Source organism: Sceloporus undulatus, chromosome 1 (genome assembly GCF_019175285.1).
Source record: "Sceloporus undulatus isolate JIND9_A2432 ecotype Alabama chromosome 1, SceUnd_v1.1, whole genome shotgun sequence".
In the NCBI taxonomy this organism is placed as follows: Eukaryota; Metazoa; Chordata; class Lepidosauria; order Squamata; family Phrynosomatidae; genus Sceloporus; species Sceloporus undulatus.
Window position 1 is genome coordinate 281,780,393 of NC_056522.1, and position 26,347 is coordinate 281,806,739.

The 26,347-nt window shown below is 44.2% G+C and overlaps 1 protein-coding gene across 1 annotated transcript in view; it reads right to left on the bottom strand.

Annotated features, from left to right (window-relative positions):
- PPFIBP2 (PPFIA binding protein 2) overlaps nt 1–26,347 on the bottom strand; it is a 198,400-nt gene that overhangs the window by 106,686 nt on the left and 65,367 nt on the right. Inside the window, exon 3 of the mRNA XM_042454773.1 lies at nt 11,668–11,882. Within this exon, the coding sequence (XP_042310707.1) occupies nt 11,668–11,882 (215 nt within the window). The remainder of the gene's footprint in view (nt 1–11,667; nt 11,883–26,347) is intronic.

A 26,347-nucleotide genomic window follows, 5' to 3' on the forward strand; every position in this document is an offset into this window, starting at 1 on the left:
TGTGCCTTAGTTTTATGCCAGGTTTGAGCTTTGGTCCCATGCAACTTCAAGGAATGCAAGTATAAATCTGAACACTATTCATTCTTTTTAAAGCAAACTGGATAGTATCAACATCACCCAAAGAGCATCTCTAGAAACAATTTATTTTAATAAAGCCCTTCCCATGCCATTTGTTTGTTTTGTTCAGAACTAGAATGTTTGCATTTCCAATTTTTGAAACACGGTTACTCACATTTATTAATTGCCTTTATTTACTTACAAATGCAGAAATCTACTGAAAATCATCTAGTCTTTCTTTACTTGGTATATTCCTTTAATATTTTACTTTTGTTGAGAAGTATACTGTCATCTCTCCATGTCAGAAAATAAAAGTAAACTGTCATTGTACAAACTGACTCTAACTTCCTGGAACATAATCTGAAGAGTTAACCCTTAAATTTACAAAACAACTGGAACAAAATCCCTTAGTTTCCTTGCCTATATGAATTAATGATTTATATTTCACTTCTTCCTTACGGTTCCTTATTGATATAACAATTTTAACATGTATAAATCACCCTTTTGCTCTAAGAGCAAAATGTCACTCCCAATGTTGTTTTCAACTCAAATATAAATATAATCACAACATTAAAACTCTATCATTGAGTCAATAAACAGCAACAACAGTGCAGTAAAACAAGATCCAACTAGGAGAACAGTAAACAAAGAGCTCATTTCAAATGCCCTTGAGATTAAGGTACTGTCTCTTTAAGAATGAATCAGAATAGCAGATGCTCCAACAAAATGCACCTGACATAACCTGGGACAGAGCTTTAGTTGATTATTTAAGGAGGTTATTGGGGCAGCTAGGACAGTGATGGCGAATCTTTTAGAGACTTCCAGGAGGAGTTCTGTCTTGGGGGGGACCCATTGCACAATCTCTCAGCCTCAGGCTAATAATAGCAAACCCCTCTCTGACAAAACATGCCCAGAAAACTCCATGATAGTTTCACCATAAGTCAGAAACAACTTGAAGGTACTACTCACACAAGTCATGCTCTCTCAGCCTCAGAGGATGGCAATGGAAATTCCCCTCTGACAAAGCTTGTCCCCATGACAGTTTCACCTTCGGACCAACAGGAACTGGTGCTCAGAAAGGAGAGAGGGTGCTCTGGACCCATAAGTTGAAAACACCACCACCTGTCAGGGATGATGGGAGTTGTGGCTCTTCACCTGGCCTGGAACTCACCACCTGGTTGTGCACCACGCTGACCAGTTTTGGCCAGTTGTTGTATCTTTGCAAGAGTTGCAGAGAACAGGCTGAAGACCCCGACAAACTCTCCAAGCCTTCTCACTCTTGCCTCCACAGAAGTCTTCACCCTTCTTCACCAGGGTCCTGCTGGTTCTTGTAGCTTCACCCAAGACACCAGACAACTCAGTAGTCTTATAAAAGATCTACACTGGTACCCCGGGATACGAATGCGCCGCCTTACGAAATTTCCGGGTTACGAAAAAAATCCATTAAAAAAAAACTGTTCCGGGTTACGAAGGTTATTTCGGGTTACGAAAATTTTTTTGGTGCTTTTCGGCGCTATTTCACACGAAATCGCGGCTTTTCCCCATTAGCGCCTATGGCTTTTTCGCCTTACGAAGTATTCCGGGTTACGAAAGTGGCGGCGGAACGAATTAATTTCGTAACCCGGGGTACCCCTGTACTTTATTCTACTATATACACAGCTCCAAACAATACTCAACTCCTCACTCTCCAACCCACACAACAATCCACTACTACCCACAAAATGCATTGGGATGTATAGTCCTTATTATAGCCATATCATGGTACCACCTACTGTGGTCTGTTTCCACCCAGTAGGCGTGTACATCATTCCCATTGGTTCTCCTTGTCCATCCCACAATTAATGATTTCATCATCTCAGCCTTGACCACTTTACAATTGTCAGGTGTGTTCAATTATCCACTTTGCAATTCTTGTCCTTGGCATTCAGCACTTGTTAATTGTCTTACCATTCACACCTGTGTGGTTCTCTATTGGCTTCTGCTGAGTCACTCTGACTCTCACATACAAGTTTTATTTCACTACTGTATGTCCCATGTTGCTTTTTCCTTAACACCACCACCACAACAATAATCATAATAAAGTACAAATGGCACAAGACAATAACAAGAATAAAGAAAGTCAGCAGATTGAGCATGCAACTCTGGAGACCAGGCCTCGAATCCCAGCCCAGCCATGAAACCCACTGCAAGACCGTGAGAAAGTCACATTCTCTCAGCTTCAGAGAAAGGCAATAGCAAACCTCTGAAAAAATCTAGTCAAGAAAACCCCATGGATGGACTCATTACACCTCACAAAACTACAGTTCCTAGAATCCCAAGGCATGCAAGGTGTGGGCCTTCCGGCTGGAAGGGTTAAAGTTTCTAGTTGAAAGGGGCAGAACCTCTGCCTGGAGGGGTAGGGTTTCCAGCCAGAAGGGGTGGGACTTCCGCTTGGCAGGGCTGCGATCCACCCCTTGTTGTTGAGGTTTGGTTTTCCAAAGGAAAACCAGGCAATGGCAAGGAGCCAGGCTGGTGGAATTTAAACGAGAATTAAATGAGAGAAAACCCAGAAATACCAGAAAATTATCACACAACATAACTGTTAACATGACATAACGCGAAGTTAAACCGGGGGAAAATGGCACCTTTTTACTTTTGGGAAATTCTGAAAGTAAAAAGGTGGCGTTTTTCTCCATTTTAACTTTGGTTTAACTTCGCGTTATTTCACTTTAGCAGCAATTTGATGTGTTAACTTCCCTAATTTGTGGGTTCTGTATAAATTCAAATTTAATTTAACTCTCATTTAAATCCCGTTTTCCCGCGGGATCTTGGCTAGTGTGATAAGGTCATTAAAGTCTGAAACATATGTGCCCTGCAGAACAGCGAGACACCTAGGAACCTAGTTTGAATGTTGGACTGTGACTATAGAGACCAGGGTTTGATTCCCCGTTCAGTCATGAAACCCACTGAACATGCTCTCAGCCTCAGTCACTCAAGGGAAGGCACTTCCTCTGAACAAATCTTGCCAAGCAAACCCCATTATAGGGTCACCCTTAGGGCATAAGTCAGAAACAACTTGAAGAAACACAACAACAACAACAACAACAACATATGTCCCTTTTAGTTACATTATAAACTTATTCAATTTATTTATAGGTCAATATGGTAATGTGATAGCAACTCTTTCAGATTTTCCCATGCAGTTTCTTTCTGTCCTGAGCCAAGCAGACAGAGTAGTTGGTAATTGATTGACTGATTTTTGTTTAACAGTCCCTTTCCAACCCATCTGTGTTTTGCTGTCTTGGGAGTGAAGGCTGAAACACTGAAGCCTCGCATTGATTGCTGCTTCCCTCTTGCTGCTCGCATACACTCACTGAACGAGCCTCCAAGTTTTGACCAAAACTTGCTCTTGACTTATAAATGAGGTTGACTTATAGTCAAGTATATATGGTAGAAAATCGGCCTGTGCTTTACAGATTATAGCAAAGACTTTGACTGTATAGATTATATGAATCTTTCTTAAAGAAATGGGTATGTCACAACGTTTGATTGTCGTGACACGTAACCAGTACTCAGTATTGTCAGGATATGGAGAAACAGTGGTATCCAATTGGCAAGGGGGTCCAGCAAGGCTGCATTTTTATCACCCTGTCTGTTTAACTAGTATGCTGAATATATCATATTTAAAATAGGATTAGACTCCCACAGAGGAATATAGCAGGAAAATTGGAGGAAGGAACACTGACAATTTAAGATAAGCAGATGATACCACACTATTAGCCAAAAATAGCAAAAACTTGGAACGATTAGTGAAGAATGTCAAGGATGAAAGTGCAAAGGCTGGTTCACAGATGAACATTATGAAAAATAATAAGGGTGATTTACATAAATTTAAAGTAGATGATGAAGACATTGAAATAATTCAAGATTTTCCATACCTTGGCTCTGTCATTAATCAGAATGGCCACTATAGTCAAGATAGACAACTAGACAAGAGTCAACTAGACAAGATCGTGAAATGTAAAGATTTATCACTGAATGCAGTGGGACCTTATAATCTGAAGGGGTTTGGATAGGAAACTACTTTTGCACTTTCAAGTCAGTCTGCAGCAAATTAAGTAGGCTTAACACAAAGGGAGAAAGAGTGAAGAGGAGACAGAAACTAAGACATTTTAAAAGTAGTTGAAAAGCGGGACAGCAGAAATTATTGCCAAATCAGAAATTCTAGCCAAATCAGGACAGTTGGAGGATATTTGTACTTTTTCTTAAAGATATAAAAATACATAGTATTTTCTAAATAGAATGCCTATTTGGGTAAGGGGTTCGGCCACTTTCTCCCACATCCCACCATTCTTTTCTGTCAGTCAGAGATCTACAAAGCTGATGGCATTAATTTGTCTGAAAGGGGAATAGGTTGTTCCTGGGGGAGTTGCAGCAGGGGGTAAAAGCCATGTTAGTTGGCCTTGTGAGTGAAAAGGACTGAGGAGATGCTTGTCAGTTGCCTGTGGCAGGTAGTGGGGGTAAATGTAAGTCTTTGGTGATCACCTTTAGCATCCTTTTGGTGTAAGGCAGGGCTGTGAAACATCTTCTTGTAGGATTCTGAAGCCGGGGGGGGGGGGGGGGGGGGGGGAAGAACGCTACCCTTGAGGTAAAATATGAGATCTGGGCTGTCATTTGTAGAGTTCTGAAGCTTGTGTGGGAGTCCCCTAGGTTACCGTCCAGTTGCAGCCAGCCGGGGAGCAACTCAAGTATTTGGACTGTCCTTGGGGCTAAGGTGTTTTGCCCAAGGGAAGTCAGAAGAGGTTAGCAAGGCATTGACACTTGGCCTCAGCTGGACTAATATCAGGTTGCTCTCCCCTCTTGCTTCATTTTCAGGCCAGCACATCTTAAATACATTAGATCAAATAAAATGGCCCTTCTTTAACCCAATTTTCTGTGTCTGGTCTCTTTATTTCCATGGTTGGTTATCAATAGCTACAGGGATGTTGGACTGATTGTTTGGGCTTAGAGAACCATAATACAGTATAACACTAAGAATGCAAACAGAGACTCTGACCTCCAGCTTTGCAGATCACTTACTAACTAAACAGATCACAGTATCTTTGACTCTTTGGAACCTTGTAGCCACATTTGACCTAATAACCTATAGATGAAAGGTACTGGTCATATTATAAAAGCCTTGGTAAACGGTGCTTTCTACTGTCTTCTGCATGTGGTTGGATATAAAAAATAGAGAGGAGGGAAAATATTCTTATCACCAACACTGAATTCCAGGTTTGTTTGTTTTTAAAGCTCAGGAAATGGACACTAGCTAGAAAGTTGATTGATAGGGATACATTCCACAGATACTCCCAAGAGAAATCAGTTTTATGAAGATCTAAAAAAAGTTTTACTGATATCTTTTCACAGAGGCATATGATATTTTAGCCTGCATTAGTAGAACTGCAGTTTACAAGTAAAGGAAAGTAATAGTCTCACTTTATTTCCCAGAACCAGCCATATAACACCGGTTTTAAAAGATCTCCATTGGCTGCCCATTCGCTTCCGAGCTCAATATAAGGTGTTGGTAATCACCTATAAAGCCCTAAATGGCTTGGGCCCAGGATACCTAAAGGATCGCCTCTCCCCGTACATTCAGCCTTGCACCCTCAGAACGTCTGGGCAGCAGCTACTGAAGGTGCCTGGGGCTAGGTTAGTCTCCACTACTCGGAAGACGTTTTCCATAGCTGCCCCAGCCCTTTGGAATGCGCTGCCCACAGAGCTCCGCTCGTCTACGACCCTGGCCCAATTTAGGAAGGATCTTAAAACCTTCCTATTCCAACAGGCATTCCCCGAATAAATATCCTGTGGGCCTCCCTCCTCTTCCGTGGCCAAGAGGTTGGGCTATGGGGCTTTTTGCTGTTGGGTTGATTTATTGTTTTTTAATTTGTGTATTGTGTATTTTAATCTGATTGTATTTTAGCCTGCTGTGAGCCGCCCTGATCGTAGGAAGGGCGGCATATAAATAAAATTTTTATTTATTATTTATTATTATTTCAGGCCTCATCTGGTGTACTGTGTTCAGTTCTGGGCATCTCATTTTGGGAAGGATACAGACAAGGTGAGGCAGGTTCAGAGAAGGGCAATATGAATGATAAGGGGTATGGAAAACAAAACATATGAGGAAAGATTGGGAGAATTGGGCATTCCCAGCCTGATGAAGAGAAGACTAGGAGGTCACATGATTGCACACTTTAAATATTTAAAGAGCTGTCACAGAGAGGAGGGTGCAAGTTTGTTCCCTGGTACCCTAGAGGGCAGGATCGGGTCTAATATTTTTAAGTTATAGGAAGGTAGATTTCAATTGAAAATTACAAGGAACCTCTTGATAGAAAGAACTGTTCAACAACAGAATCAATTTCCAGTCAGCCTGGCATCAATACCAGATTCTGGGAAAGATTCTAGAACAGATCATTAAACAGACAGTCTGTAAGCACTTATAAAGGAATGTCGTGATGACTAAAAGTCAGCATGGGTTTCTCAAAAACAGATAAAGCCAGACTAACTTTTTTTCCTTGACAAACTTACAGGATAAATGAAGGGAATACTGTGGATATATATTTCAGTAAGGCCTCTGACAAGGTCCCCCATGATATTCTAGCAAACAAGCTAATAAAATGTTGTCAAGGCAATGTGACTGTTAAGTGGTTGACTGACTGAACGCAAACGGTGCTTACCAATGCCTCATCTTCATCCTGGAGGAAGCAACTACTTAGGTGCCACAGGATTCTGTCCTGGGCCCCCTGCTATTCAACATTTTTATCAATACCTTGGGTGATGGAATAGAGGGCATGCTTATCAGGTTTGCAATGACACCAAATGAAGAGGGGTAGCTAATACCTCAGAAGACAGGATCAGAATTCAAAATGATTTTAACAGATTAAAAAGCTTGACCAAAACTAACAAAATGAAGTTCAATGAGAAATATGTAAGGTACTGTAAGGTTAACAATATTAACAAGGAAAAGTATTTGCAAGCCTGTCTGGATGCTTTACTGAAATCAATACAACTAATGGGAGAATAGGAGTAATATGACAAATACCAATTAAGAGAAAAATATTTTTATTTTTCTTGTGGTTTCTTAATATTGGGCAATTTCCTGTACAGGAAAGTACTGAGAACACATTCATTTATCTGAAAGATTATTACAGAACAACAAGTCAGATGTCAAATGGAATAATGCCTTTCTCCCCACTGGTACACTTCTTATTAGTATTAAACTACAACAGAGGAAGTAGACAACAAAAATCAGACTCAAAGATAATTAGATTTATTGTCCAGGGTGTGCTGTAATGTAAGTACTATTTTAAAAACATTGTCCATGAACTGCTAGGCATGCACTTTAAGACAAATTCTAAGATCTTTCCTTGGGATGCAATTTCCTTGCACAGAGGCTTTTGCCCTTAGACAAACTGTCCAACTTAGTAAAATCATAACTAGTAAAAGCTAAACTGGAAAAAGAATCAACCTATTCAAAGAACCAGTTCTCAGTGTTAAGTTTCTAACTGGGATACAATACCTCACTGCAAGCAATCTGAAGCCAGTTCATTTTACTAACAATCAAACTGAGTGTTTCAAAGTGTTAGCACATAGTAACTTGCTCCAAAGTGTCAGGACATATTAACTCACTTTAGGAACTCTTTCCCAAACAATAACACAAGCCAAATTAATAAAACCGCTTTAACAGGCTCTGTCCCTGTCTCCTGCTCTTAAACAGGAGACGGACCCTCTTATTCTATCTAGTTGCCACCACCCACTAGTTCACCCCATATGACTCAGTAACTTAATGAGAAATTACTGGGAGGTTTAACTTGCACTTTCCCCCACCTCTGACTCTGAAGAGAGTTTGCCTCCATCTCCCATGTCAGAAGAGAATCCTATACACACATACACGCACACACAGAGCAAAGTCACGTGAAGAGAAAATGGAAAAGAAGAGGTCTTTTCAGGAAAACCTTTATTCTAAGCAAGCAATCTTACATTAGCAAAAGGGTATCTTGAACTTCCTTCAGGTTATTACTTAAGATGAGTCTCAAAGTTCCAAAGCAGTCTATATCATATTCATGTGAGGTTAGAAAGTAATGTAATACCGAATGCAACTAGCTGAACATTCCTACTGTACTCACAGTACAGATGCTGTTTGTGTCTTTGAATGTTCATAGAAGGTTGAGAGCGGGGTAGGCAACCTTTTTGAGTCGGGGGCCAGGTTGCTATCCTTCAGACAACTGGGGGGCCAAAGCTGGGGGGGGGGAGCTTCCCCCCTCCAGGGGGGGGGCCGCATGCCGGGGGGTGGAGCTTCCACCCTCCAGGGGCGGAGCCACACACCGGGGGTGGAGCTTCCACCGAAGCATCATCATCATCATCATCATCACCACCACCACTATTATTATTACAGCAGACCTTTGTTACAGCACTTTGGAAAGTCACACTGTCTCACCTTCATAAATAATAAAAATAATGAAATGAAATAAAAAGCAATAATAAAAATAATGAAATAAAAAAACAAAAATAAGTGTTATATATTTTTTAAAATTAATGGAAAAAACCCAAGGCAGACCTGAAATGACTCACCTTTCCACCACCTCCCTCTCTTTCTCCTCCTCCTCCACCTCTTTGTCATTGAGAGGGGATTTTGCACAAAGAACACCCAGGGCAAGTAGTAATAATAATAATACTAATAATAAAGTTACAAGCAAGGAAATTACTAAAATGCAATTGAAAATAAACTGCAGCAAGCATGCACACTGTGTCAACCCAGAAAAGCCACAAGTTGGTGAAAGGGCATTTTGCAGAAAGAACACCCAGGGCAAGTAGTAGTGATAGGAACACAATAATAATAATGCTTTCTTGCTTCTGTACTTTGCTTTGCAAAAGAATCAATAGTTGCAGAAGGCCCATAGATTGAGCCTACAGAGTAAAGTGCAAATGGGCTGTGCTGGCCCCCACTCTTTCTTTCTGTGTGTGGCCGTAGCAAACACACTCACATAATCACCCCCTCCTTCCTCTGGAGGGCTCTGAATACAATGGCCTGTGTTTAGCAAGTGGCCTTGGAAGAGAACAGGATCAGTCTAGCTAAGTATCTCTTTTGCAGTAGCTAGCTATCTCTACATTCCAGGCTCCAAGCAGATGTAATGCCAAGAAGAAAATACAGGACCATTGAGTGAACAGTGAACGCAACCAATCGCTTGTTGTTTAGAAAACAGCCCTCTTCGAAGGGCATAAAAGGGGGGTGACAAGAAGCCATCGGTGCTGCAGCCTTGGTGACACCTACGTTGGTGTGCTGCTGCCCTGCGCAGACAATAAAGCGTTTTTTATTCTAGCCAGTTCGGTCTCCTTGACTCTGCTTGTCCTCTGGCAGGCCATGGGCCTTCGGGTTCATGAGTTTGGGGTCACCCGCTACAGTAGTAGTAGTAATAATAATAATAATAATAATAATAATAATAATAATAATAAAGTTACAAGCAAGGAAATTACTAAAATGCAATTGAAAATAAACTGCAGCAAGCATGCACACTGTGTCAACTTTTTTTACTTTTTTCAACTTTTTTTTCTTCAACTGTTTTTACTTCAGCTAACCCCCTTCCCCAATGAACCTTACCAACCTCTCGCTGTGGCTGCAGCTGCCACTCTGGCTCTGCACTCCTTCTGTCTCTCCTCCTTTCCCTGCTCTTAGGGAGGAGGAGGAGGAGGGCGGAGGGCGAGGTGGAGCCTGCTGCAGGCCCACTGCAGCCCCTGGAGCCCTGTTGGAATGCTCCAGGGGCTGCACTGGGCCTCCTAGATGGGCGCCGCCATTTTGTTTTTCAAAATGGCGGCCAAAGTCTCGTGTGATCTTTGCCATCCTGAGGTCACGCGAGACTTCGGCCGCCGTTTTGAAAAACAAAATGGCGCCCGGAGCGGCAGAAAAAAGGGGGCGATCGGCGGCAGGACTGCGCAGGGGCCGGCAGAAAGGCCTTGGCGGGCCGGATCCGGCCCGCGGGCTGTAGGTTGCCGACCCCTGGTTGAGAGTCTGGACCTCTTTGTCCAGCCTATAACCAAGCTTCATAGGGGGGACTGAGGCAGGTGACATTTCTCCATCAGTCCCTAAATCACTCAAGTATCAGACCTCTCTTGAGCAGCAACCATCTTCTAGAATCTCCTAGCCAAAGAACAGAGCAACACATTTATGCATTTAAAGTCCAACTCGGACCTACTGCAAATACAGAAAGTGGAGAGTAGGGTGGGTGGGCCTGATTATAAAAACAAAAGAACAGGAAATTTCATTGTGCCCATGACAATAATAATAATAGTCTTACCCACCTCTCCCCATGGGCCAACATGGGGAACAACAATTAACAACTGCATGACATCAGTTAAAACACATCAGTTAAAACACACATCCATTTAAAAGGACAAACAAGATGTACACATGTTGAAACAATCCACACTTAAAATTCATGATTTAAAATTCACAATTTAAAAATCATCTGGATAAACCTGCCAGAGGAGACTGGTCTTTAATCCTGTTTTAAGTTCAGACAGCACATCCAGCTGTCGAATCTCTTCCAGCAGGACATTCCACAGTCTAGGGGCGGCTGAAGAAAATGTCCTCTGGCTGATAGCTGCCAACCTCATTCTGGCTAATTGAAGTAAATGTCCACCAGAGGACATGTCCCTCCAGTCTGTGCCTGAATGCTCATTTTCTTTCAATATGACTGAGATACTGGGAGCAAAATCAGTTGATAGACAAGACTTCAGAGAGGAGAGGACCATACAAATAAGCAGTGAGCATTATCATCTTTTTAAGGCCATTATTGCTTATATAAAATACTACCTATATCATGTTTTTTAAAAATATATATTGGTATACATTAGATAATGAAATACATGTGTTCCTGGGCATTACTTCTTTAACAGAAAATTTGGTACCAAAAGGAGAAATTACTTGCAAAGAATAGGGATTTGTTCCTACACCACAAAAAATAAGAGCAATTCAACACATTCCAGCAAACCTTTATTCAGAACTAACAGTATGCATATGTTAAATGAAGCAACCAGGTCAGGTAAGCCTTGCATAAATAAATAAAAGCATTCTGAGCCTTCTAATGAACGATTCATCCAAAATACATCCAGGGATTACTTTTTCTTTCACCATCTTCAACCTTTATGATTTACATTTTGGTGGCCAAATATCTAGATCTATGGGTTGGGTTTTTTTTTGACATACTAGAGGGAGGTAGTGAGGTTTATCTGCTATCTTCTTTCACACATGTTGAATAAGGGATTCTGTAAATATCTACTGTTTACTCTTGCTTGTTGTAAACACATGTCCATTGTCCACAGTATAACTGGCTAGAGTAGTCTCCTGTTCAAGCCTGTTTATTGCAATGCATACTACATACATGTGCTTCTCCAGCCCTCCTCCACAATCCACCCAAGGTCAACCAGGAGAGGACTAGGAGAAAAAGGGAGGGGAATTAGGCAAGGGCAAAAAGCCATAATAAAAAAAGAGCTTTCCTCAGAGGATTTGTTAACTGAGTCAAAAACAAATTTAACAGAGGGGTTAATGTTTTCCCCAATACACACATCCACATTCTCATTTCTCCTGCTGCTTACCAGATTTTCCTCCAGCCAATCACGTATACAAGCAGCTGTGGTCCCTGGTATCTGATTTCGTAAAGCTTCTTTTTCTTGAGGATCCTTGAGCATCTCAAGTGCCAACTTCAAATCTTCTAATAGGTGAAGGATTTGGAGTGTACCAAAATACATTGATTGAGCAGGTGACACCATGTCATAGACTCCATTTGTATATTCTGCAGCTGCTTTGGTACCTAAAAGAAAAATAAAAAGAATTAAAGGGGAAAAAACATGGAAAACCAGCTTTTTAATATATACAAAATATTCCTGTATCATATGAATGCATTCCATATGAGTCCATCTATGTCCAAAATATATTAGACTTGAGTAATTTTTTAAAAAGATTGTTAGTTACAATTTATCACTGAATTCCAACCATTGATTACAAACAGAAACAGCAGATCTATTGACAAGGAGCTTAAAATTACTAAACACTTCTGCACCAAAAGCCCTCCTCCCCTGATATGCAAGACCATTTCCTCTTTTTTAGAGATACTTAATAATTTTATAATAAGGCTTCAATGATTATTAAACTGTATATCTTCATTGGCCTCAATGCCACTATATCTTTGGGGAGATTTTATGAGGGAGTATTGAGAAATTACAAATAGTATTAAGATATGTCTTATTTTATAACGAGAACACCTATGCATTCTATGAACTGGTTAAATGCAGGGTGGGGTGAAAGGAATCATCTGATCTAGTCCCATCATTCTTTCTTTACTGTGCTGACAAAACTGGACTCAAGCTGAAAGGATGTTCAGCTGTTGACATGCTCAGAAGGAAAGGCACAACATATATTATGGGAACATGGAATGTGAGACACATGAACCAGGGGAAGTAGACATTGTTAAACAATGGAATGTATAAAAACTGCAATACTTAGTGTGGATAGGAATGTGACATTTTCAATCAGGTAATTACATAATGTTTTACCCAGGAAATTAAAATGGTGTGAGATTAAAAGAGAGCAAAGATGTAGCAAAAGCAGTCAAGGAATATAATGCAAAGCATCACTAAATAATATCAACAAGACTTCAGAGAAACCCCATTAACATAATCTAAGGCCTGTTACAAACTGCCAAAATAAAGCTGCTTCGGATCCCTTTGGAGGTATGCTATTTAAATGATGTCTGGGTCCTAAGAGTCCGGAGGTCGCGCCAAAGCCACACTCCATTCCTAAGCACTGGAGTGCAGCTTTGGTGCAGCTTCTGGATTCTTAGGATGCATGCATCATTTAAACAGCATACCTCCAAAGAGACCCGAAGCAGCTTTATTTTGGCAGTCTGTAACAGGCCTAAGTTTGCACTCAAATTACAGAGTCAGAAAAGGGAAAAAAAAAACTTGAGAGACTCTAAGACAGAGTCCAGGAAGATAGTGATCACAAAACAAACAGGACATGTTGGTAATTATAAGTGACTGGACTGCAAAAGTAGTAAACAGAGTAGAACCAAACATTGCTGGAGAATTTGGCCTATGATGAACACATAAGACAAGAGAGTAACAGCTTTAATTTTGTGAAGCCAGCAGTTTGTTTATCACAAACACATTCTTCAGGCAACCAAAAAGGTGGTTGTATACATGGATGTCACCTGATGACAAATAGAGAACTCAAATAGACTACATAATTGGAAGCAGAAGATGGAGAAGCTACATTTCCTCTGCAAAAACAAGATCAGGAACAGATTGTGGCACAGTCCACAAACTACTAAAATGAAAAATTAAAGTTAAAAGGGAACACTAAATCAATCATTGTGCCAGAATACAACCTGAAGAAAATCCCTGTAGAATTTAAAGGTAATGTAAAAATTGTTTTGCACTATTAAGCTGAACTGACTGAGAGCCAGAAGAACTCTGGGCTGAACCAAGGGGCATTGTGAAGTAAGAATGAAAAAAAAACCCCACTATCTATAGCTCAAAAAGAAAGAAAAGGATCACTGGATGACAGAAGAAACTTCAAGTAATTAAGGAGAAAAGAGAATTGAAAAGAAAAGGTGACAGAAAAAGAGTCAGAACCCTGTAGGAAACTGTTCCATGATTTGTGTGTAAGCACAAGAAGAACTGCTCTAATAGTCAATGGAGAGAAAAACAAGATGCAGCAAAAAGAGAAAGAACAAGAGATCTCTTCCGCAAGATACGAGAAATGAAAGGGATATTTTGGACCAAGAATGGGGATGTTCGATGGCCAGCAAGGAAACATATTACAGTGGTACCCCGGGATACGAATTGATCGCGTTACGAAATTTCCGGGATACGAAAAAGTTAGATTGGAAAAAACTGTTCCGGGTTACGATATTTTTTTCGGGTTACGAATTTTTTTTCGGCGCGAAATTCAAATGCTAAGCGCGGCTAGCGGCTTTCCAGCCGCTAGCCGCGCTTCGGAAAAGCCTTTTCGTGTTGCGAAATGTATCGGGTTACGAACGCGGCGGCGGAACGAATTAATTTCGTAACCCGAGGTACCACTGTATATGACCAATCATATATAATATGAAATAAAAAGATGATGGAAACAATACACTGAAGAATTATATAAAAGAAATGAAAGGGTGACAAATTTATTCAAAGAAGAACCATTTGAAGATGAACCTACAGTTTTAGAAAGTGAAGTGAACATTTCAGAACATTTGGAAAAAATAAATCACCAAAAACAGACAGTATACTAATAGAGGTGCTTCAAGCTACAGAGCCAGAATCTACTCTAGTTCTAACCAAAATCTGTCAACAAAAAAAGAAAAAAAATGTCGCACAGATTGGAAACAACATACAGTCCAATCCTCAAAGAAAGGGGGGCACCAGAGATTAGAGCAACAACCGGACATTTACATTAATTTTCTGTGCAATGAAACTAATGCAAAAAAAAGTCTATGAGATTTTTATCATATTTGGAGCAATAAATGCCAGCTGTCTAAGATGAATTCAGAAAGGGAAGAGGAATTATGCAAAAATGGTTGGGTAATGGAATACACCAAAGAATTTCAGAAAATCAGCCTGAGCTTTACAGACTATAGAAAACCTTTGCATGTGTAGGCCATGAAGAAGTATGGATTGCTCTTAAAGAAATGGGTGTACCACATTGATAGATTATCTTAATGTGTAGCCTGTACTCGTGACAATAGGCCACTGTTAGGACAGAACATGGAGAAACAAAATTGTTTCCAAATTGCAAGGGGCATTTTGTCATTCTATCAGATAAGGCTGCATTTTTCACGCTATTTAATTTATTAGTTAAACATAAAACTCCCTTCATCCACCATCTTGAGGGAGAGAGAGGCAGGCTAGCTCCACCAAACCTGCCTGGAAGAAGACTAGCCCACCCTTCATCCTCCATCTTGAGGGAGAGAGAGGCAGGCTAGCTCCACCCCGGCCTGCCTGGAAGAAGACTAGCCCACCCTTCATCCTCCATCTTGAGGGAGAGAGAGGCAGCTAGCTCCACGTCTGCCTGGAAGAAGACAAGCCCTCCCTTCATCTTCCCTTTGCAGGGAGGAGAGGCAGGCTAGCTCCAACTGTCTGCCTGGAAGAGACAAGCCCTCCCTTCATCCTCCATCTTGAGGGAGAGGGGCAGGCTAGTTCCACCAGGCCTGCCCTGGAAGTAGAAAAGCCTTCCTTCATCCACCATCTTGAGTGTGAGAGAGGCAGGCTAGCTCCAACTGTCTGCCTGGAAGAAGACAAGCCCTCCCTTCATCTTCCATCTTGAGGGAGAGAGAGAGGCACGCTAGCTCCAACTGTCTGCCTGGAAGATGACAAGCCCTCCCTTCATCCTCCATCTGAGGGAGAGAGGGGCAGGCTAGCTCCAACTGTCTGCCTGGGAAGAAGACAAGCCCTCCCTTATCTCCATCTTGAGGAGAGAGAGGCAGGCTAGCTCCAACGTGCCTGGAAGAAGTCACAGCCTCCCTTCACCCTCTTGAGGGAGGAGAACGGCTAGCTCCAACTGTCTGCCTGGAGAAAGTCAAGCCTTCCCTTCCTCCACCATCTTGAGGGAGAGAGAGGCAGGCTAGTTCTAACTGTCTGCCTGGAAGAGACAAGCCTCCCTTCAACCTCCATCTTGAGGGAGGAGATGCAGGCTAGCCACCAGCTGCCTGGAAGAAAGACTAGCTCCCTCATCCTCCCTCTTGAGGGAAGAGAGGCGGCTAGATCCACCAGCCGCTGGAAGAAGACAAGCCCCTTCATCCTCCATCTTGACGAGGGAGGAGAGAGGAAGGCTAGCTCCACCAGGCCTGCCTGGAAGAAGACCGCTCTCCCTTCATCCTCCATCTTGAGAGGGGAGAGAGGCAGGCTAGCTCCAACTGTCTGCCTGGAAGAAGACAAAGCCCTCCCTTCATCCCATCTTGAGGGAGAGAGAGGCAGGCTAGCTCCACCAGGCCTGCCTGGAAGAGACTAGCCCACCCTTCATCCTCCATCTTGAGGGAGAGAGAGGCAGGCTAGCTCCAACTGTCTGCCTGGAAGAAGACAAGCCCTCCCTTCATCTTCCATCTTGAGGAGAAGAAAGAGGCAAGCTAGCTCCAACTGTCTGCCTGGAAGAAGACAAGCCCTCCCTTCATCCTCCATCTTGAGGGAGAGAGAGGCAGGCTAGCTCCAACTGTCTGCCTGGAGAAGACAAGCCCTCCCTTCATCTCCATCTTGAGGGAGAGAGAGGCAGACTAGCTCCAACTGTCTGCCTGGAAGAAGTCAAGCCTTCCCTTCATCCACCATGATTGAGGGAGAGAGAGGCAGGCTAGCTCTAACTGTCTGCCTGGAAGAAACAAGCCTTCCCTTCAACCTCCATCTGAGGGAGAGAGATGCAGGCTAGCTCCACCAGGCCTGCCTGGAAGAAGACTAGCTCACCCTTCATCCTCCATCTTGAGGGAGAGAGAGGCAGGCTAGATCCACCAGGCCTGCCGGAAGAAGACAAGCTCTCCCTTCATCCTCCATCTTGAGGGGGAGAGAGGCAGGCTAGCTCCAACTGTCTGCCTGGAGAAGAAGACAACCCTCCCTTCATCCTCCATCTTGAGGGAGAGAGACAGGCTAGCTCCACCAGGCCTGCCTGGAAGAAGACTAGCCCACCCTTCATCCTCCATCTTGAGGGAGAGAGAGGCAGGCTAGCTCCAACTGTCTGCCTGGAGAAGAAGACATTCCCTCCCTTCCTCCTCCATCTTGAGGGAGAGAGGGCAGGCTAGCTCCAACTGTCTGCCTGGAAGAAGACAAGCCCTCCTTTCACTCCATCTTGAGGAGGAGAGAGGGCAGCTAGCTCCAACTGTCTGCCTGGAAGAAGACAAGCCTCCCTTCATCATCCATCTTGAGGGAGAGAGAGCAGGCTAGCTCCAACTGTCTCCCTGGAAGAAGACACCCTCCTTTATCCTCCTCTTGAGGGAGAGAGAGGCAGGCTCAGCTCCAACTGTCTGCCTGGAAGAAGCAAAGCCCTCCCTTCATCCTCCATCTTGAGGGAGAGAGAGGCAGGCTAGTTCCACCAGGCCTGCCTGGAAGAGACAAGCCCTCCCTTCATCCTCCCATCTTGAGGGGGGAGAGGGCAGGCTAGCTCCAACTGTCTGCCTGGAAGAAGACAAGCACTCCCTTCATCCTCCATCTTGAGGGGGAGAGAGGCAGCTAGCTCCACCAGCCTGCCTGGAAGAAGACAAGCCCTCCCTTCATCCTCATCTTGAGGGGGAGGAGAGAGGCAGGCTATTCCACCCGGCCTGCCTGGAAGAAGACAGCCCTCCCTTCATCCTCCTCTTGACGGGGAGAGGGAAGGCTAGCTCCACCAGGCCTGCCTGGAAGACGACAGCCTTCCCTTCATCCACCATCTTGAGGGAGAGAGAGACAGGCTAGCTCCAACGTCTGCCTGGAAGAAGACAAGCCCTCCCTTCATCCTCCATCTTGGGGGAGAGAGGCAGGCTAGTTCCACCAGGCCTGCCTGGAAGTAGAAAACCTTCCTTTCATCCACCATCTTGAGTGTGAGAGAGGCAGGCTAGCTCCAACTGTCTGCCTGAGGAAGAACAAGCCCTCCCTTCCTCTCCATCTTGAGGGAGAGAGAGGCAGGCTAGCTCCAACTGTCTGCCTGGAAGAAGTCAAGCCTTCCCTTCATCCACCATCTTGAGGGAGGAAGAGAGAGACAGGCTAGCTCCAACTGTCTGCCTGGAAGAAGTCAAGCCTTCCTTCATCCACCATATGAGGAGAGAGAGGCAGGCTAGCTCTAACTGTTCTGCCTGGAAGAAGACAAGCCTTCCTTCAACCTCCATCTTGAGGAGAGAGATGCAGGCTAGCTCCACCAGGCCTGCCTGGAAAAGACTAGCTCACCCTTCATCCTCCTCTTGAGGGAGAGAGAGGAGGCTAGATCCACCAGGCCTGCCTGGAAGAAGACAGCCCTCCCTTCATCCTCCTCCTTGACGGGGAGAGAGGAAGGCTAGCTCCACCAGGCCTGCCTGGAAGAAGACAAGCTCTCCCTTCATCCTCCATCTTGAGGGGGAGAGAGGCAGGCTAGCCCAACTGTCTGCCTGGAAGAGACAGCCCTCCTTCATCTCCATCTTGGAGAGGAGGAGAGGCAGGCTAGCTCACCAGGCTGCCTGGAAGAAGACTAGCCCACCCCTCATCCTCCATCTTGAGGGAGAGAGAGGCAGGCTAGCTCCAACTGTCTGCCTGGAAGAAGACAAAGCCCTCCCTTCATCTTCCATCTTGAGGGAGAAAGAGGCAAGCTAGCTCCAACTGTCTGCCGGAAGAAGACAAGCCCTCCCTCATCCTCCATCTTGAGGAGGAGAGGAGAGGCAGGCTAGCTCCAACTGTCTGCCTGGAAGAAAGACAAGCCCTCCCTTCATCTTCCATCTTGAGGAGGAGAGAGGCAGACTAGCTCCAACTGTCTGCCTGGAAGAAGTAGCCTTCCCTTCATCCCATTTGAGGGAGAGAGAGGCAGGCTAGCTCTAACTGTCTGCCTGGAAGAAGACAAGCCTTCCCTTCAACCTCCTCTTGAGGGAGAGGAGATGCAGGCTAGCTCCACCAGGCCTGCCTGGAAGAAGACTAGCTCACCCTTCATCCTCCATCTTGAGGGAGAGAGAGGCAGGCTAGATCCACCAGGCCTGCCTGGAAGAAAGCTCTCCCTTCATCCTCCATCTTGAGGGGAGAGAGGCAGGCTAGCTCCAACTGTCTGCCTGGAGAAGACAAGCCCTCCCTCATCCTCCATCTTGAGGAGAGAGAGACAGGCTAGCTCCACCAGGCCTGCCTGGAAGAAGACTAGCCCACCTTCATCCTCCATCTTGAGGGAGAGAGAGGCAGGTAGCTCCAACTGTCTGCCTGGAGAAGACATTCCCTCCCTTCATCTCCATCTTGAGGGAAGAGAGAGGCAGGCTAGCTCCAACTGTCTGCCTGGAAGAAGACAAGCCCTCCTTCATCCTCCATCTTGAGGGAGAGAGAGAGGCAGGCTAGGCTCCAACTGTCTGCCTGGAAGAAGACAAGCCCTCCCTTCATCATCCATCTTAGGAGGGAGAGGAGAGGCAGGCTAGCTCAACTGTCTCCCTGGGCAGAAGAGACAAGCCCTCCTTTCATCCTCCATCTTGAGGGAGAGAGAGGCAGCTAGCTCCAACTGTCTGCCTGGAAGAGACAAGCCCTCCCTTCATCCTCCATCTTGAGGGAGAGAGAGGCGGGCTAGTTCCACCGGCCTGCCTGGAAGAAGACAAGCCCTCCCTCATCCTCCATCTTGAGGGGAGGAGAGGCAGGCTAGCTCCAACTGTCTGCCTGGAAGAAGACAAGCACTCCCTTCATCCTCCATCTTGAGGGAGGAGAGAGGCAGGCGGCTAGCTCCACCAGGCCTGCCTGGAAGAAGACAAGCCTCCTTCATCCTCCATCTTGAGGGGGAGAGGCAGGCTAGTTCCACCAGGCTGCCTGGAAGAAGACAAGCCCTCCCTTCATCCTCCATCTTGACGGGGAGAGAGGAAGGCTAGCTCCACCAGGCCTGCCGAAGAAGACAAGCCCTCCCTTCATCCTCCATCTTGAGGGGGAGGAGAGAGGCAGGCTAGCTCCACCAGGCCTGCTGGAAGAAGACCAGCACTCCCTTCATCCTCATCTTGAGGAGAGAGAGAGGCAGGCTAGTTCCACCAGGCCTGCCTGGAAGAGAGCCAAGCCCTCCCTTCATCCTCCATCTTGAGGGAGAGAGAGGCAGGCTAGCTCCAACTGTCTGCCTGCCTGGAAAATACAAGCCTCCCTTCATCCTCCATCTTGAGTGTGAGAGAGGCAGGCTAGCTCCACCTAGGGTTGCCATTAGTCCGGACCTCCAAACCGGGACAAATGTAGGACAAAATTTTCAAATGTAGGACTTTTTTTGGGTCCTACATTTCAAAAAGGGCCTCGCTGAGGGGAGGATTCCTTCTCCGCCTGGGCTCCGTTGGACGCAGCCCAGGCGGAGAAGGAATCCGCCCCCAGGGGGCTTTCTTTTCCCCTGGGCTCCGTTTTTGCCAACGGAGCCCAGGGGGAAAAGAATCCTCACTGAGGGGAGGATTCCTTCTCTTCTTGACCTCCGTTCTCACCAAGGACGGAGCCCAAGTGGAGAAGGAATCCGCCCCCAGGGAGACTTTCTTTTCCCCTTGGGCTCCGTTTTTGCCAACGGAGCCCAGGGGGAAAAGAATCCTCGCTGAGGGGAGGATTCCTTTTCGCCTGGGCTCCGTTCTCACCAAGGACGGAGCCCAGGCAGAGAAGGAATCCTCCCTCAGGGAGGCTTTTTCCCCCCTGCCTGGGCTCCGTTTTTGCCGGTGGAGCTCAGGCGGGGAAAGAAGTCTGGCCTCGACAGGCGAGGCTTTCTTTCCCTCCCTCGGCTCCAGCAGAGCCAAAGAGGGGAGGGAAGCCCCCCCTGCCAAGGAGAGGGCCTACAGAGGCTCTCTCTCTTTCCCCCGCCACCGCTGTTGCACCACTTTGCAACAAAGCCCGGGGGCAGGGGAAATCCTGGGGCGGGGCCAACCCGGGTGGGACCGTGCGGACCCGCCAACAACCGGGAAAGTCCCGCCCACAGGCAGGATATAGCAAGCCTAGCTCCACCAGGCCTGCCTGGAAGAAGAACAAACTCCCTTCATCCTCCATCTTGAGGGAGAGAGAGGCAGGCTAGTTCCACCAGGCCTGCCTGGAAGATGACAAGCCCTCCCTTCATCCTCCATCTTGAGGGAGGGAGAGGCAGGCTAGCTGCAACTGTCTGCCTGGAAGAAGACAGCCCTCCCTTCATCTTGAGGAAAGAGAGGCAGGCTAGCTCCACCAGGCCTGCCTGGAAGAGACAAGCCCTCCCTTCACGACAATCTTGAGGGAGAGGAAGGCAAGCTAGCTCCAAGAAGCCAAGGCCTCCCTCAGTCCATCTGCCTCGGTCCAGGCCTCGGAGGTTGAGAAGAACTGCTGGACCTGATTCCCTTCCCCTCCACCATTCCCTTCTCCTTTTGTGTTGTGTCTTTTAGATTGTAAGCCTGGGCAGGGAACCATCTAATTTAAAGGATTGTATGTACAGCACTGTGTAAATTTACAGCGCTTTATAAATAAAGGTTATAATAATAAAATATAATAATAATAATAATAAGAAGACGAGAAGAAGAGAAGAAGAGAAGAAGACTGGGGAAGGAGGTGTAAAAATCAGAGGAAGGAAAATCAACAACTTAAGATATGCAGATGACACTATACTATTAGAAGACAGCAAAGCCTTGGAACAACTACTAAACAAAGTCAAAGAAGAAGTTCAAAGGCACATTTAGAGTTGACCATTAAAAAAAACCAAATGATGACAACCAGTGATTTATTAACTTTTAATAATCAGTGAAGACACTGAAAGTCACCTGATGTTCAAAAATCAGAAGATAGTTATGGGAAACCAGACAAGATCCTTATCACTGAATACCAACGTCAGCATTCTTCATGCAATTGTGTTTACAATTTCTATGCAGGACTGTGAAGTGGACAGTGAAAAAAATGATAAGAAGAGCATAATCCCATTTGAAATGCGGTGCTGATGGAGATTTCTAAAGATACCATGCACTGCCCAAAACCCCAATAATGGATCTTATTAGCAAATCGCACCGAAACTCTCCCTAGAAGCCTAGATGACTTAACTGAGTCTATCATACTTTGGACACATGATAAGAAGACATGACAATAGAAACGACCTAATGCTTTGCAAGGCAGAATGAAAGAAGATTGCACTATAGGTGGATAGGCTCAATTAAGGAAGCCAGTCCTGAAGGTTCTATATTTACAGAGTCCCATATGCTGAAGTTGACTTGTAGTTAACAGAACAAACGCTAACAAAAATAGCATAATTTCCATGGATTCTCAGAAGGCGCTCAGACAACAAAACAACAGAATTATCATCATTACAACAGAACTCTGAAAACAAGGAAAGTGAAATACAGTGCTACCTCGGGTTACGAAATTAATTCGTTCCGCCGTTCCGTTCGTAACCCGATAATTTTGCAACCCGAAAAGGCTTTCCGTTAGCGCGTGGAAAGCCGCTAGCCGCGCTTTGCGTTTGAATTTCGCCGCGAAATAAATTTCGTAACCGAAAAAAAATATCGTAACCCGGAACAGTTTTTTCCAATCTAACTTTTTTTGTACCCCGGAATTTCGTAACGCGATCATTTCGTATCCCGGGGCAACCACTGTACACCTTTAAAATTTAACCCTAGAAAGAAAATTCATAAAAGAAAGGTTACTAAGATTTAACCGTTTCAAACTCATACAGAAATAACTTCCTCAAGGAGGTTTTTCATTTTACGTACTCTTTTACCCCCTCAAGTTAACGTAGTTTTTAATTTACTATCATTATCTTGTTCTACTAAAAATGTCAAGGGAGATATCAAAAGCATTTTGAATTCTGAAGAATGAGAAACCTGCCAATAGTCCCTAGCAACCATTGTGTCACTGTTTTTCCGGACATACTGTATCGAAAGCACCATGAAAAGACTTTCTGCAGAAACAGTGTAATTTTTATTATACTCAGTAAAATTAAGAAGTTTATTTAAATTAATAAATACTTTTACTTAACTTTTCAACATAAACACTCCAATGACTTTATTTGTATAAACTAGTGTTGCCAGGTTTTTTCAAAATAACACAATGAGAACAGTAAAAATTCCTGACATATAGGTAGTCCAGTGATGTCCAAACTCTGGCCCTCCCGATGTTTTGGACTTCAGCTCCCAGAAGTCTCCGTCACTGTGGCCAATGGTCTGGGATGCTGGGAGCTGAAGTCCAAAACACCTGGAGGGCCAGAGTTTGGACATCACTGGGGTTAGTCTATCAGGAGTTTGTATGCTACCCAATACCAAAGAAAGTATTGGGTACTTTTTGATTTCAGTTAATTTAGCAATGTGTTTCTATATTTATAAATGGCCCACACCCAAAACATGGGATTTGGGGACATCTTGTTCAGTCTATACAATAGGAAAGATTTGCAGCCCTCAAACAGGAGACAATCCTCCTAATAAGGGATACTTGCCCCTCCGATAATGGACAAGCTTTCTTGCCCTCAAATAAAGAACTCCCCTTATAATAAGAGACAACTGGCAACCATGACCAGAGCATAAACAGGGAGATGAGTTAGGCATACTGAATTCATCTTATTAACAAGAAGAAAACTGTTTGGTATTTAATTTTCATTTCTAATGTTCCAAGTTGAAATGATTGTTTTAAATTTTATATTCCCTTATTTCATCCACAGTGATACTCAAGATGCCTTATGGAAAAGAGGGCCTATGGGCTTCTTATCAAAAGTTGGTAAATAGGCAGCCTGACTATTTCCTACACATTTCTTCTTTTTTATTATTTCCCCAAAAGAAATATATTCATTCCCACATACCTAGCTTAGATGAACCATGGACTGCTTTGCACTTATATAGGGACATTATTCTTCTATGTTTTTGCAAAGAGAATAAGTTTTCTCAGTGATTCCTTTAGTACTGGTGAGTCGTGAAGTTGTGTTTTCCAGATCTGAGTAACATAATTTTGGAGCTCACAAGAAGCTTAAACGAAATATGGGATTAACTAAGAAATTTCCCCTCTTCCCTCACACCACAGCATGAGACTGCTTTGTTCCAGGACTAATTAAGTAGCTTCTAATTTATCTAATCCAGACTCTTAGCAGTCTGGTGCTGTGATGTGTCTACCTCTCAGTACTGAGGATTAGAGTGACAAGTGCAATAAGGTGCTCACATGCCCTGCACTGAGTGATGCAGAGCAGGGTGGGAGCTGGGGTTACAAGATGTATTCCTCACAGTTCTGCCTGTTTCATTTTAACTTTAAAGGGGATATGATGGGCTTTAAGAGCCCTTAAGAGGAAGTACTCATTCCCCCTCCAGGTTGCTAAAAGCTCTTAGGGACTCAAGCAGCCCAGTTCTAATTCTTCCTGCCCATGACTCCTAGAGGCCAATGAGTATTCTCAGTTTGTTTGAGCTTTCCTGCCTCCAGTGTGTATGTATGTATGTGTGTGCTTTCAAGTCACCTGGCAGCCTATGGTGACTCCATGAGTTTCATAGGGTATTGTTAAGTTAGAAATACTCAGAAGTGGTTTTACCAGTTCCTTGCTCAGAAATATAGCCTACAGTATCTGGTTTTCACCGATAGTCTCCCATCCAAGTACCAACCAGGGCTGACTCTGCTTAGCTCCCAAGATCATACAGGATCTGGTGCCTTTAGGTTATTTAGGCTCCTGCCTCCAACAGCCAATTCAGTGCTGGGGAGGTCTCTCTCACACCCTTGCACTTTTCTTCTCTGGAAGATTCAAATCTGTCCTTTTAAATAGAAAAGCAAAATTGTACAAATATCTCGGGATACGAAATACCCAGGTTACGAAATTTTCGGGATACGAAAAAATCCCATTGGAAATCATTGTTCCGGGTTACGAATGTATTTTCGGGTTACGAAGAAAATTTTTGGTGCTTTTCGGCGCTTTTTCGCACGAAACGCGGCTTTTCCCCATTAGCGCCTATGGCAATTCGGCTTACGAAGGCTTTTCGGGTTACGAAAGCGGCCGCGGAACGAATTACTTTCGTAACCCGAGGCACCACTGTACAGTATAGGCAAACATCGATTAGGAGTAATCAGACAATTGGTGGCGCAGTGGTTAAATGCCTGTACTGCAGCCATTCACTCAAAACCACAAGGTTGCGAGTTCAAGACTAGCAAAAGGGCCCAAGCTTGACTCAGGCTTGCATCCTTCTGAGGTTGCTAAAATGAGTACCCAGACTGTTGGGGGCAAATTAGCTTACTTGCTAATTAGCTTGCTTGCTGTTCACCGCTATGATCTTTGGAATAGCGGTATATAAGTAAAAAAACAAAAACAACAAACAAACAACTGAATGCAATATTTCTGTTCCAGCAATTCCTCTCCATTACTAAATCCAGCTACATATCTGAAGCAAATTTGCTTCAGATGTTCATTTTGCTCATACCCAACAGTAGTTTCCTTTTTGAAAACCCAATAAATTTAAACTAATTCATACTGTTAAAACCTTATCTCAGACAGTGCTAGAGCATGTAGGCCATTGTGAGTGTTGATGTTTGTGCTGGATGGTGAGGCTCTTCGCTTTTGGGCCTGGTGATGACTGTGAATTAGTCATATTCAGTCATCATGAAACAGCATTCTAATTACGTACACAAAAATTACCCAGGAGCTACAGCAGTGTTTGATGAAGATGCAGATGGACACTCAATCAAGCACATGACACATACTGGCAGGTCTAGAAGAAGTGATCTAGAAAGTACCTTCACCCATGAAATGAAACTGAAGACGAGTGAAAAAGAATTCTTTTTGTGCAAATCAAAAAACAGTGACTCATCATGGAACTTACAACATATCTGAAAAACAAGGGATTTCCAGTCCTTCAAGCTAGTTTTCATTGTTCAAACATCTGTCAAGACAACCCTGTCCACTGACATAATCCTAGTAACAGATGATACTGATTTGTCCATCCAGCTTTGCTTTCAGGCTAACAAAAAAGACAAGAAAAAAAAAGAGGCCTCAAAGGCTTGAAAAAGTACAATTGCTCAAAAAGAAGAAGTAACCAAAATATTCCTATTACACATGCTGTCCTTGGTTGTGACACAGCTTCCAGGGTTTGTGGACTTAGGATTATCATATATGCAATGATAGCCAAAACATTGCTGATCCTTCACCAAAATCTTGTGTAGGTTGTTACTGCAGTAGAAAAAAGCTCAAGGAATCATGTATAGTATTCTATCTGAAATAATACTGAATGGTTATGGTCTGCAAGTATTCTCTGAGGAAGTGGCTAGTTCCTCAGTATTTCTTTAGCCTCAATAAGCGACTCCAGCACAATCCTCAATACCATTACAGTGGTACCCCGGGTTACGAAATTAATTCGTTCCGCGGTTAATTTCGTAACCCGAAATACCTTCGTAAGCCGAATTCCCATAGGCGCTAATGGAAAAATAGCTCTCTGCTGCCCTCCGGTGGCGGAAAATAGCGCCGCGGTTTTTTCAACGCAACTGAGTTTGCTTCTTCCCACAAGGCAGCAGTAACAGTATTGTTGATCGATTCAGTTGTTACCTACATGATTGGTACTATTAGTCAAGAACATAACAAATTATTGGCTTTACAGCTTCTTAGGTAGCAATCATCAACAAAACTGGACTAAGTGGTACTTTGGATGCATTGACTGAGTGGACCATAGGCGCTAATGGAAAAATAGCTCTCTGCTGCCCTCCGGTGGCG